The 13,075-nt window shown below is 37.2% G+C and overlaps 1 protein-coding gene across 1 annotated transcript; it reads right to left on the bottom strand.

The window, feature by feature from the left end:
* Positions 1–799: 799 nt before the first annotated feature.
* dcun1d3 (defective in cullin neddylation 1 domain containing 3) lies at positions 800–13,047 on the bottom strand. The gene is made up of 4 exons (XM_019067730.2): positions 12,654–13,047; positions 10,779–10,850; positions 6,686–7,230; positions 800–2,064 (listed from the first exon to the last, which is right to left on the bottom strand). The coding sequence occupies exons 3-4, from the start codon at positions 7,102–7,104 to the stop codon at positions 1,602–1,604; spliced, it is 882 nt and encodes a 293-aa protein (XP_018923275.2). The 5' UTR covers positions 7,105–7,230; positions 10,779–10,850; positions 12,654–13,047; the 3' UTR covers positions 800–1,601.
* Positions 13,048–13,075: the final 28 nt, after the last annotated feature.

Here is a 13,075-nt window from a genome sequence, read left to right as displayed (position 1 = left end):
CGGTAACTACGAGAAATGGACCAATCACAGCGCGCTATAGAAAAACAGGGCGCACGCTGCCCAATCATAGCACGCCTTCTCATTACAAGATCAGATTCGTTCTTTGGAGAAAATGCATATTTGTATATAAAATGCATATTTGTATTCATAAAATACAAATAGACCATTTTTTTTAACACTTAAATATTAAATAAATAAATAGGATACAATTGAAATAAAAAGCTAAAGTTAAGTCTTGTTCAGTGAAGTTAACAGTTAACAGTGTTTTTAACCATCTTTAAAATGTTAATATTGTCACACCTGTTTCTGTTCGATAAAACATTGATGATATTCACTGTAATTGTTGTTTTCCCACCAAAATGATGTCACAACCTGATGTCAGGTTTACAGACTAACAGGGTGAAAATATCAGACACACACACATATATTTATAATATAAACGGAATACCAAATAACATAATAGATTCCACTTTCAACACATTTTTGATCGTAGACGAGTACAAATTATTATTTTCTGATAAATTGTCAGTTTTTCCATTAAATGAAATCCATTAAAATGAATTATGTCAAATCCACACATACTCATTGCGATGATATATGTTCCAGCACTTAAAAAAGGAAATGCATTATATAATGTGTTACAACTTATAAAACAGGGCCATGAAAAATAGTACAAATAATAATAATAATGTCTGATTTGAACAGAAATGACTCACACCGCTGGTCAGATGATGCACTGGACATTAGAGATCAAAACATGAATCTCTCGCAAAGTGAACAGTACAAAAAGACGCTAAAATCCAATGTTGAACACATTTTTATTAATTATAAACTGTATCATTTATATAAAACCAGACACAAAAGACTGAAATGAAATCACTTTGAATTAAAAAAAAAATAATGTAAACTGTAAAATAACAGTAAAAGCTCACAGCAGACTTCCAACTGCAAATGAATCTGTATTTCCCAATCTCACACACATCTGACCACTGAGAATACATGAGAATGAATGAATGCATCCGAGGAGACGTGAATGAGAAGAAAATGAAGTCAGAGAGGATTAGGGAAGCACATGAGAAATGAGGTTCTTTGACATCACCGCAGTCTGATGTTAAACAGAACCAGAAGAACCACCACACACCCATCAAACCACAAATAACCGTTAAAACACGTCCCCTGCAGCGTTAATGCTGGCATGTGTGTGTGTGTGCGGGTTTCTTTCGTGCATAAATATGTGTGTGTGTGAGTGTGTGTGTGTGTGTGTGTTCGAACTCGGTAGGCAGCTGACAGAATTCCCTTTTCTTTGGCGTGTTGGTCAATCCCAAAATATTAGCGCAAGGAAACCGCTCTGGGTGAAATGCAAACGTTAAAACAAATGAAATGAACAACAGCAATAACTTAAATAAAAGTGCTTTAAAAAACTATTCGTTTGGAGCCCTTTCATTACAACAGAAGTCCGAGAGCGCACCGGGATGCCCAATGCGGTAAGACCGGAAAATCTCATAACAATAATTAGAATAAGAGGATGGAGAGTGACGGGCTCAGAAACACCTCCGCACGTCATCGTCCAGAATTCACCCCCATCCCAAACGCACCCGCCCTCAAGATCCCGGCCACACGGACGCGGCCTCAGAGTCCGACTGTTCTCTCCGCCGCCGCTCCGTCTCCCACTCCACGAAGGAGTCGAAGAGGCTGGGCCAGGCCTCGTCCTCGCTGTAGTTGCTGAGGTCCTGGCCGATGCTCTGCGTGAAGTTCAGAAACATGTTCCAGGTGTCGCGGGAGATGCCGCGCACGCCGCACGGATTCTCCGACAGGAAGTCCAGCCAGTGCTCCAGCAGCGGCGGCGTGTCCAGCGTGAAGACGAGCCGCCACAGCGCGATGGCGATGGAGCGCTGCAGAGAGCGCTGGCCCTGCTCGGCGTCCAGCCCGAACTGGAAGGTGAAGCGGTACAGATCTTTGAAACTCTCTTCTCCACGGGACTCCTCTAGCAGCACGGAGAACCGGGAGCAGATCCCTGGGATACTGTCGGCCTGGATCGCCTTACAGCCGTCCACAAACTCCCTCCTGAGACACACAAACACAAACATGACAGGCTGGGAATTTAACATTACTTCTGTAATGTGGCGGATTTACAGTGGAGACCATATTCAATGGGGCAGGATTAGCTCAGAATTGAATTGATAATGAAACCTTATACAAAAGCAAATTTGAATGAAATATATATATATATATATATATGTGTGTGTGTGTGTGTGTGTGTTTTTGTGTGTGACCCTGGAGCAATAGCCAAAAATACACTGTATGGGTCAAAATTATTGATTTTTCTTTTCTGCCAAAAATCATTAGGATATTAAGTAAAGATCATGTTCCATGAAGATATTTTGTAAATTTCCTACTATAAATATATCAAACTTAATTTTTGATTAGTAATATGCATTGCTAAGAACTTCATTTGGATAACTTTAAAGGTGATTTTCTCAATATTTAGATTTTTTGCACCCTCAGATTCCAGATTCCAAGAAATATTGTCCTATCATAACAAACCATACATCAACGAAAAGCTTATTTATTCAGCTTTCAGATGATGTATAAATCTCAATTTTGAAAAATTTACCCTTATGACTGGTTTTGTTGTCCAGGGTCACACACACACACACACACACAGGCACATATATATATGTATATATATATATATGTGTGTGTGTGTGTGTGTTGTATGAATTACTTTAAAAAAAATTTTTTTTTTACATTTTTTTTATTTTAATTAATCTTTTAGTAATTTTGTTGTTTTTGTCATGTTTAATGTCTATATAGGTTATTAATATTTATTTACATTTTAGTTATTTTAGCACATCATCATTAACAATGTTGGGGAAAGTTACTTTTAAAAGTAATGCATTACAATATTCTGTTGCTCCCTAAAAAGTAACTTATTGCATGACATTTACTTTTTATGGAAAGTAATGCGTTGCTTTATTTTTGCATTTCTTTTTCTCATCTTGTTTGTTTTTGATATAAAAAGTTCTATTTTTGCCAATCGTAAAGTCCTTTCACACCAAAAGCGAAATGAATGCACCTCAGGCTGAAGGAAATGTAAAGTCACATCTGTACAGTAGAGGGCACAGCTCAAAAACTTCTGAGGAACACTGAACCTGATTTTGTGCAGTAAGATGAGTAAATGCATGTTCATATTTAGTCTTGAACTACAGTAAGGATTGTGTTCACACAGCACCTCTGCACTTACTCCTGATTTCTCTCAACACGGGGACAGGAGAACTGTCAGTCTATGAGGGGAGTGCCATATTGACAAAAAAATATCATCTCGATATTTGCTGGGATTTTAATCAATAACGATAATTAGACGATGTTTCGCTGAGTGTGTTATTGTGCTGATATCTTAAGTACTACCGTTGACTGCTGACTCCTAAGTATTTAATATTCTAGAAATTAATCTTTAAATTGCTTTTTACCTTTTATGGGCATTTTTACCTTTATAAAGCCATTTTCCTAAAAGTGTGCATTACCTTTTGATTCTTACATTTAATCATTGAATTAGTATAAGACGACATTTGGGATGTTACCAAGCTAATGAAATCAGTATCAATAAAATTAATCTTTGCAATGCAGAGGAAACATAGAAGCTGCATTAGAAGGGCATTTAGATGTGTTTACACACTGTTTCATGCATTTAACCTGCAGTTTCAAATGCATAAATATGTTTTAACGTTGAATACTTTTATTTGAAATTATTTAAATAATAAAAAGGTACTTTAAATGTGAAATTAAAGTCGCCAGTAGGTGGCAGCAAGTCACTGGTAATAAGTGAGTCATTATTTAAAGGGATAGTTCACCCAAAAATCAAAATTATGTCATTAATGACTCACCCTCATGTCGTTCCAAACCCGTGAGACCTCCGTTCATCTTCGGAACACAGTTTAAGATATTTTAGATTTAGTCCGAGAGCTTTCTGTCCCTCCATTGAGAATGTATGTACGGTATACTGTCAACGTCCAGAAAGGTAATAAAAACATCTTCAAAGTAGTCCATGTGACATCAGAGGGTCCGTTAGAATTTTTTGAAGCATCGAAAATACATTTTGGTCCAAAAATATCAAAAACTACGACTTTATTCAGCATTGACTTCTCTCTCGGGTCGGTTATGAGCGCGTTCACAACACTGCAGTTTAGTGATATCCGGTTCGCGAACGAATCACTCGATGTAACCGGATCTTCTTGAACCAGTTGACCAAATCGAACTGAATCGTTTGAAACGGTTCGCGTCAACAATAAGCATTAATCCACAAATGACTTAAGCTGTTAACTTTTTTTACACATGGCTGACACTCCCTCTGAGTTCAAATAAATCAATATCCCGGAGTAATTCATTTACTCAAACAGTACACTGACTGAACCGAGCCAGATAACGAACGAAACATTGACTCGTTCTCGAGTCAAGACCCGTTTCTGTCGGACGCGTCCGATTCGAGAACCGAGGAGCTGATGATACTGCGCATGCGTGATTCAGACTGACACACAGCGCGTCTGAACCCAGCTGGTTCTCTTGATGATTGATTCTGAACTGATTCTGTGCTAATGTTATGAGCGCGGGTAAACCGAAAGCTTGAATCAAGGGCAATCATCGCCAATGAACTCATTATGTCGAGCGCAAAAGAACTGGTGAACCGTTTTCGGCAACCGGTTTATTGAATCAAACTGTCCGAAAGAACCGGTTCGCGGAGAAGAACAGAACTTCCCATCACTACCGGTGATCCGAAAACCGATGCAACCGGTTCTTGACTCGAGAACGAGTCAATGTTTCGTTCGTTATCTGGCTCGGTTCAGTCAGTGTACTGTTTGAGTAAATGAATTACTCCGGGATATTGATTTATTTTAACTCAGAGGGAGTGTCAGCCATGTTAAAAAAGTTAACAGCTTAAGTCATTTGTGGATTAATGCTTATTGTTGACGCGAACCGTTTCAAACGATTCAGTTCGATTTGGTGAACTGGTTCAAGAAGATCCGGTTACATCGAGTGATTCGTTCGCGAACCGGATGTGCTGTGAACGCGCTCATAACAGACCCGGGAGAGAAGTCAATGCTGAATAAAGTCGTAGTTTTTGATATTTTTGAACCAAAATGTATTTTCGATGATTCAAAAAATTCTAACGGACCCTCTGATGTCACATGGACTACTTTGAAGATGTTTTTATTACCTTTCTGGACGTGGACAGTATACCGTACATACATTCTCAATGGAGGGACAAAAAGCTCTCGGACTAAATCTAAAATATCTTAAACTGTGTTCCGAAGATGAACGGAGGTCTCACGGGTTTGGAAAGACATGAGGATGAGTCATTAATGACATCATTTTGATTTTTGTGTGAACTAACCCTTTAAACTGTTGATTCATTCAGGAACGAATCACCGTCATGTTGCTCAGAGACTCAAAACAGTGCTGTAGCTGTGTTTGGAATTATTTTTGTTGTCGAAATAGAGCAAAAGCAGGCAATATGGTGTCTAAAACGCACGTCTCTAAATTAACTTCTAGTTTACTGAACTGTAAATCAATATCACATTTGTAATCATGGTAATTTTTTCTTGTAGATTAAAAAGGAATGCATTATTTTACTAGCTGCTTGAAAAAAACATAATATGATTACACAACTTGCATTACTTGTTATGCGTTACCCGCAACACTAAACATTAAAGCCACATAAATACTGGGGAAAAAACCCACTGCCAAACACTCGGCTGAAACGGCGTCATTGCAACACTTTGAGGTGATGAAGCAATCTTTGCGTGTTTCTATCTGTTTCTGGAGGAACTGCAGTGACTAATGATCTCTCACTCCAGTGCTATTCAACAAGAACACTGGGAAAACATCCATTTTTTATTTTGTTTTCTTCAACTTAACTTTTTCCATTTTTTCCCTCAGACCCTTATAATATCCACAATGATGTGCTGTAGAACTCTATTCAGAACCCAATATTAGTGTATTATGCTACAATAATTCAATTTTGACTGTTGAATGATGAAAGAACTGTTACAAATTATGATACGTGTCACTTCCAGGACTTCTGTTGCACATTAAATGGAAGATCAAGCTCTGTGCATTGCATTCTGGGATACGATAATCAACTGCACAGTATAAATACTGAATGACATCCTCAACAGCGTAAAAACATAGCACACATAAAAAAAAAATGGATGGATTTTATTATGAAGCAGTGCATTCTCAAATTTTTTTTTTTAACAAATTAATACTTTTATTAAGGAGGGATGCATTAAAATGATGTAAAATAGTGTGAGTATAAACATTTATAATGTTAGAAAAAAAAATCTATTTCAAATAAATGCTATTTTTATTTTCTATTTATCAAAGAATCCTGAAAATGAAAAAAACATCATGGTTTCCACAAAGATATGAAGCTGCATGAACCTTTCTACTCTGATAATAATAATAATAAATGTTTCTTGAGCAGCAAATCTGCATATTAGAATGATTTCTGAAGGATCATGTGATACTGAAGATTGGAGTAATGATGCTGAAAATACAGCTTTGATCACAAATTTTACAATATATTCAAAATGAAAACATTTAAAATTGTAATAATATTTCAAATTTTTTACTGGTGAGCAGAAGACACTTCTTTCAAAAACAGTAAAAATCTCGATCGCAGACTCACCTTGTAAACTTGCACATGGTAGCAGCCTGGAACTTCCAGGCCAGCACCAGCACTTTGAACTCGGCCGGATCGACGCACAGATCGTTGCAGAAGCGCTCCATCCCCTCCTCCAGGATGGCATCTTCGTGCTCGTCCTTATAACACAAGAACAGCTCGTCGATCCGAGCGAGCGACACTCCTTCACCGTCCTGTGCGCTCTGCTCCCGCCGCACGTCTGCGGAGACGGCCGGAGCCGTGGTGCCCTCCACCGTCACCTCGGACACTTTGGTGCCGTTGAATATGACGTCAGTGGAAGACTTGGCCACTTCCTCCTTGTGCGCGCCGCCTTTTTTACCATGCGATTTCCCAGCATCCTTTTCGCCACTTTTACTGCCCAGAGAGGATGTGGGGTTTTTACATTTAGTCACACACTGCCCCATGTCTCTCTCGCTCTCGTTCCCGTATTGGTTGTCCCGTCCGCGTCCTCTCTCTGAGGTCTTCCCTCAGGTCCAGACGACCCCTGCTAGACGCCGCTGCTCTGGCTGACGGACAGCAGTCACCATGCCCTAAAGATTCAAAGATTCATTACAAAGAATCAAACAGAGAGTCACCTTAAAGGCGTCATCGGATGCCCATTTTCACAAGCTGATATGATTCTTTAGGGTCTTAATGAAAAGTCTGTAACATAGTTTGATTTAAATTTCTCAACGGTAGTGTAAAAAACACCTTTTTTACCCTGTCAAAAACAGCTCTTTTCAGAGCAAGCCTTTTGTAGCATTTTCCTTTAAATGTTAATGAGCTCTGCTGACCCCGCCCCTCTCTTCCGAGCCGCTCTTAGAGAGACTGTTTACTTTAACCGCATTCATCGTGAAACTTGCTAATTAGCACATTATTAGGAAAGGCGAAAGCAAATGTGTGCGTCAGATAAGAGAGAAACCAAAAACGTGCAGTGTTGGGGGTTCTCCAGGACCAGGATTGGGAACCACTGCTTTACGGGAAACCCCGAATCATCAAACGCTGCTCACGGCGCTTGGTCACGTGTCGCACCAGAACCGTTTTCGGAACCGAAACGTATAAATTGCTCACGGTTCCAGTTCTTTTCAAAAAACAGATCCAGTTCTGAATAAGAACCGGTTCTCGGTTCCCAACCCTAGCAATGATCTTACAAGATTGCTAAAATCATGCAGTGTGTCTCGGGCTTTAATTAAGCTGAGTGTTAATGTCAAAGAAAGAGGTTTTCACAACCCTTTTCATCCCACTTCCAAAGAACAATGACGATCAGATGAATCTATACAGCACGTATATTGTTCCTCTTTTCAAAGCCACAAACACAAAGTTCCCTAGATGAACCTGAGCTTCACTTCCTTCCACACAGCGTTGCTGTATCTCACTGCGGTTAACGCTCCCTATTCTTGAACTGTTTTCTGAACTTGTGATTTTGTTTAATTCTGCATTTCTTTTTGGAAAAGCAGATCCATTGAATCATCTTGTATGAATCACGCAAAGACAAGCAGTGATACAGTGTGTGGTAAATTGCAGCCGGACAGTGAATCAGAGGAAGGGCAGGACGGTAACTAACCAGTGTGGTGAAATCTATTCATTGTGGTGGCTGAACTAGTAATCAGTGTGTGATTCTCGCAGCCGCTGCTCCTCCCGCATTCTGATTGGCTACATGATGACATGAAGAACTCATGAACGCTTCCACCAGGACAGGAGCAAACATACTGAAAAACTGTGTCACTAGGCCGGGGCGAGATCCCATCTGAAGAACCCACTCAGAATAACACAATAATACCGAGCCGTTTGTGTCTTCAGAGGAATGAGAACAATGCGTCTCCATAATTCATCACGTGGGTTTCTTTGTTTCTGGCTTTTGTTTATGTGTTCAATATTAAATAAAACAGATTTATTTTTCTCTCACAGAAGAGCCGTGAGACACAACAGTTTACTTATGAGCACCATTATGTGATGCCTTTGAAATATATATATATAAGCTACAGAATGTATCAAATAGTGCTGTCAAACGATTAATCGCATTCAAAATAAGTGTTTGTTTAAATAACATATGTATGTGTATTGTGTACATTTATTATGTATATATAAATACACACACATACAGTATATATTTTGAAAATAGTTACAATTATATACATTTATATTCTTATATATAAATATAATTAATATATAAACAACATATTTTTCTTAGATACATACACATGCATGTGTTTGTATACACACATATTATGTAAACAAAAATCGTGATTAATCGTTTGACAGCACTAGGATCAAATATGAATTATTGCCATAATCAGTAGTAGCAGTAGTATATTTTTATAAAACCACATCACAATATCATACTATATTCACATCAAAAAAAAAAAAAAAAAAAAAATAAAAAAAAACACAAGTATAACAAACAGAATGAAAACAAGCAAAACAACACAAGTTACATTACACAAGATTTTTTACATTAACAAATGATAAAAATTATACATCTTTTTCTGGCAAAATTAAACTAAATAACTCTTTAAGTGAGTTCACTTCATAAAAGAGTTTTCTACATACATTAACAGCTGGACAGTCCAATAAAATATGTTTATTGCTGCAATCAGACGTGTGAAAAATCCAATACAAAGACTCTCAACAATGTTTTATTGTCGAATTACAACCTTTGGCTAATAATGTCCTTTAGCTGTGACAGTATGTTATTAATACTTAATTATTATATAAATAGAATAGCTAATATATGTCTAATTTACTTTATTTACAATTATAAGAGTAGTTTAAAGTCGAATATTTACTTTAAAGCAATCACTAATAATAATAATAATAATAATGTAATATAATGTATAATGTTTTTGATCTATTTCATAAAGAATTATATAGAGAGACAGCATTTTAAGAGAGTACTTACAAAATGATAAAGTATGATATTAACATCATTAATAATTATTGATTATAATTTTTACAGAGCCTATTTACAATCAATATTCATATAATACTATTTATTGAAATTAGTTTAATATTTAATACAGAATTTAAATCGAGAGAGAGCATTTTAATAAAGGATATATACAAAATTACAACATGCTGCCTTCTACCTTTACCTTCACATTAATAATTATTAATGATAACTTTTTTATCATTATATATATTTTTTTATTTATACAGTATAAATGTGAGACTATTTAAAAAATGATAATGTAGAATACTCACTTAATATATTAATTATTTTATATAGAATGTAAACATGCAGAAGATTTTATGAGAGAACACGTACGATATTATAAAGTAGACTATTTACTTTATATTAATTCATTCTTAATTATTATTTTGTTTTTACATAAAATCTATATCACAAATCAAGGACATTGTTATTCTTAAAACGCAGTGTTCTTGAGCTGCTGCTCTGTAATAAAAATATTACGGACAGAAAAAAACATTATTTCATCTAAATGAAGTGTCATCCTTGTGCTAGTAGATCTAGTGGTCACCCAAATATTAAAATGATGTCATTAATGACTCACCCTCATGTCGTTCCAAACCCGTAAGAGCTCCGTTCATCTTCAGAACACAGTTTAAGATATTTTAGATTTAGTCCGAGAGCTTTCTGACCCTCCAACGCACTCACAACAGACCCGGAAGAGACCACAACGCTGAATAAAGTCATCATTTTTGTTATTTTTGGACCAAAATGTATTTTCGATGCTTTAACAAATTCTAACGGACCCTCTGATGTCACATGGACTACTTTGAAGATGTTTTTATTACCTTTCTGGACGTGGACAGTATACCGGTACATACATTCTCAATGGAGGGACAGAAAGCTCTCGGACTAAATCTAAAATATCTTAAACTGTGTTCTGAAGATGAACGGAGCTCTTACGGGTTTGGAACGACATGAGGGTGAGTCGTTAATGACATAATTTTAATATTTGGGTGAACTATCCCTTTAACAGCTGGTCTCTGTGGATGCTGTGCAGTGGCATACACTGCATCCCTGCATCGACCAATCAGCATGCAGCTGAGGAATGATGCGCGGAGGTGAGGAGCTGGGCTCAGAGCGCTCAGGACACACACGTGTGGTGTAGTAGTGTGGGACGCACTGACTCACCCAGATCCCTGAGCACTGAAGCGACGTGTCATCTGAGGAAACTCCATGGAGACGGCCGGAACATCCGCTAGCCTGAGCACACGCAAACCAAACAGCTGTTAGAAAATGAGACGGCACACAGAAACAACACACAACACACCTCAGTCCTCCGAAACCGTTTCCTCTCGCTCTAACTAACCAACCCACAACACAATACCCACGAGGCGACCTAAATAAAACAGCGCAGATGGAGCTGGGTTACATTAGAGGTGTTGGATTTCTGGTGTGACCGACGCCACGATTAAATGACACATAACCTGACAGGGGTCATCATCACAGCAACGCACACCTGACGGGGTCAAAGGTCAAGAGCGAGAACAAAATCACATTCGTAGATTGATAATCAACACCTAACAGCATCCGCAGCCTTGCATTATGAGCTGCATTTACCAGTGTAACAGTGTACGGACAGTGAAAACTAGTGATTACATACAAGAAATCTCATATTTATTGATGTACTACATGATTTATAATAGTACTGTATGATTTGCATATTCACTTATCATAGTATTTACATACCACTCCAAAGCACTTAAAATACATATCAATAACCCAACCAAAAATATATTAATACCACAGTCAGATACCTTAAAGCAGAGGGCCCCCGAATATCATTATTCTGCAATTTACACCATGAAAAAAAATATTATAAATGTTTAAAATATTATTTGGAAAATACCTAGTTTCTATTAAGCTATATTTTGTGTTTTTTCCCTACTTACAGTATATTATTTATTATAACCATTTATTAAACTACTGTAAAATTTTATTTACTCTTTTACTAAATATTTTAATCTAATTATTATTTATATATATTTTAATTATTTATTATTTTTTTTATTTTTTTATCTAATTATTATTTATATATTTTAGTTATTTATGAATTTATTTTTTTATCTAATTATTATTTATATATTAATTATTTATGAATTTATTTTTTATTTTAATCTAATTATTATTTATATATTTTTTAATTATTTATGAATTAGTTTTTTATTTTAATCCAATGTTTATTCATTTCAATCTAACGTGATTATTTCAATCCAAATTTTTATTCGTATATAACTTATTTTTAATTGATCTGAATCTAATCTTTAATTTCAGTCTTATTTTTGTTATTCATTTAATATCATTACATTTAAAAAATGTCAATTTTTACACCGGTTCTCTCTTAACTTTTCTTTTAAAACACGGTAACACCACGGTACTTCTTTGTGAGTGTTTAATATCAACTGTCGACAGTTCTATTACATTAAAAGCCATTTTTAAATAAATTATTTGAATATAACATTATGATACAGTCAGTTATGTATAGTTATGTTGTCTATCTAGTCAACATATTTGTGCATCATATGCAAACGCAGCCTGTTGAGCATCTAAATCATACACACCCCATTATCAGCCCATCTGTTTTATATATATGCAACATTTTTAGGCATCATGTGTGATATTTGATCAAGATAAAGCAGTCTATGTAAGCAGCTCACTAGATCTGAGCCACAGCCAGAAGTCTCTATCAGTATAAAAGAGAAACTTTTCCTTTAAATTACGAGTAACTGTCCGTCTATACAGCAAAACCCCCAGCTATCCTAAATAAATGAGCTCTAGATAGTTGCTATATTAATACGCGGCTGTGTTTGAGTAACGTTGCTGAAATAATGAACGCGACAGTTAAAGTCTTTTAAAGAGCTGCTCTCGTGTTAGCATCTTAGCTGGTTAGCTTCAGATGAGGCGGTTTATGTACACACACTACACTTCCGTTAAACTCTGAAATGTGTAGAATGTTGTCAGAAAGGCAGCAGAGATGTGAAGTGGAGGTGTTTTGTGTTGCTTTACCTGTGGGAAGATGATGAGATGGGTCGGAATCAGCGCATCGCTGCTGTCATGCTAAAGCTAAAGCTAATCCCAGCCTCCAGCCGAACCGGATCGGTTCTGAATCTCTGTGTATACGCAGGAGAGCTTCTCTTTGTGTGCTTCTGATGCTGACTGGGTCAAGAGATGATCATAGTTGACAGTTCCCTCGCATCCCTTTCTACACCCCCGAACCGAACCGAGCCTGCGCCCGATCCAAGCCGGTTCCGGTAAACCCTCCGCGTTTAGCAGCTCCCACACTCCTCTGGGTCGCTGTTAGGGGTCTGAGAGGATCGTGGTGGACTCGAAGCGGGCGCACGGAACCACGGAGACGCGGATCGGCCGCTGATTGATCGCAGTTTCTCTTTTTGTTTGGGTTCGAGGAGACATGCGCAAAAGCCGCGCAG

The sequence above is a fragment of the Cyprinus carpio genome, chromosome B24 (assembly GCF_018340385.1).
Source record: "Cyprinus carpio isolate SPL01 chromosome B24, ASM1834038v1, whole genome shotgun sequence".
NCBI classification, from domain to species: domain Eukaryota; kingdom Metazoa; phylum Chordata; class Actinopteri; order Cypriniformes; family Cyprinidae; genus Cyprinus; species Cyprinus carpio.
The sequence above is the reverse complement of the archived record's forward strand: the minus strand, read 5'-3'. Positions and strand labels throughout refer to the sequence as shown.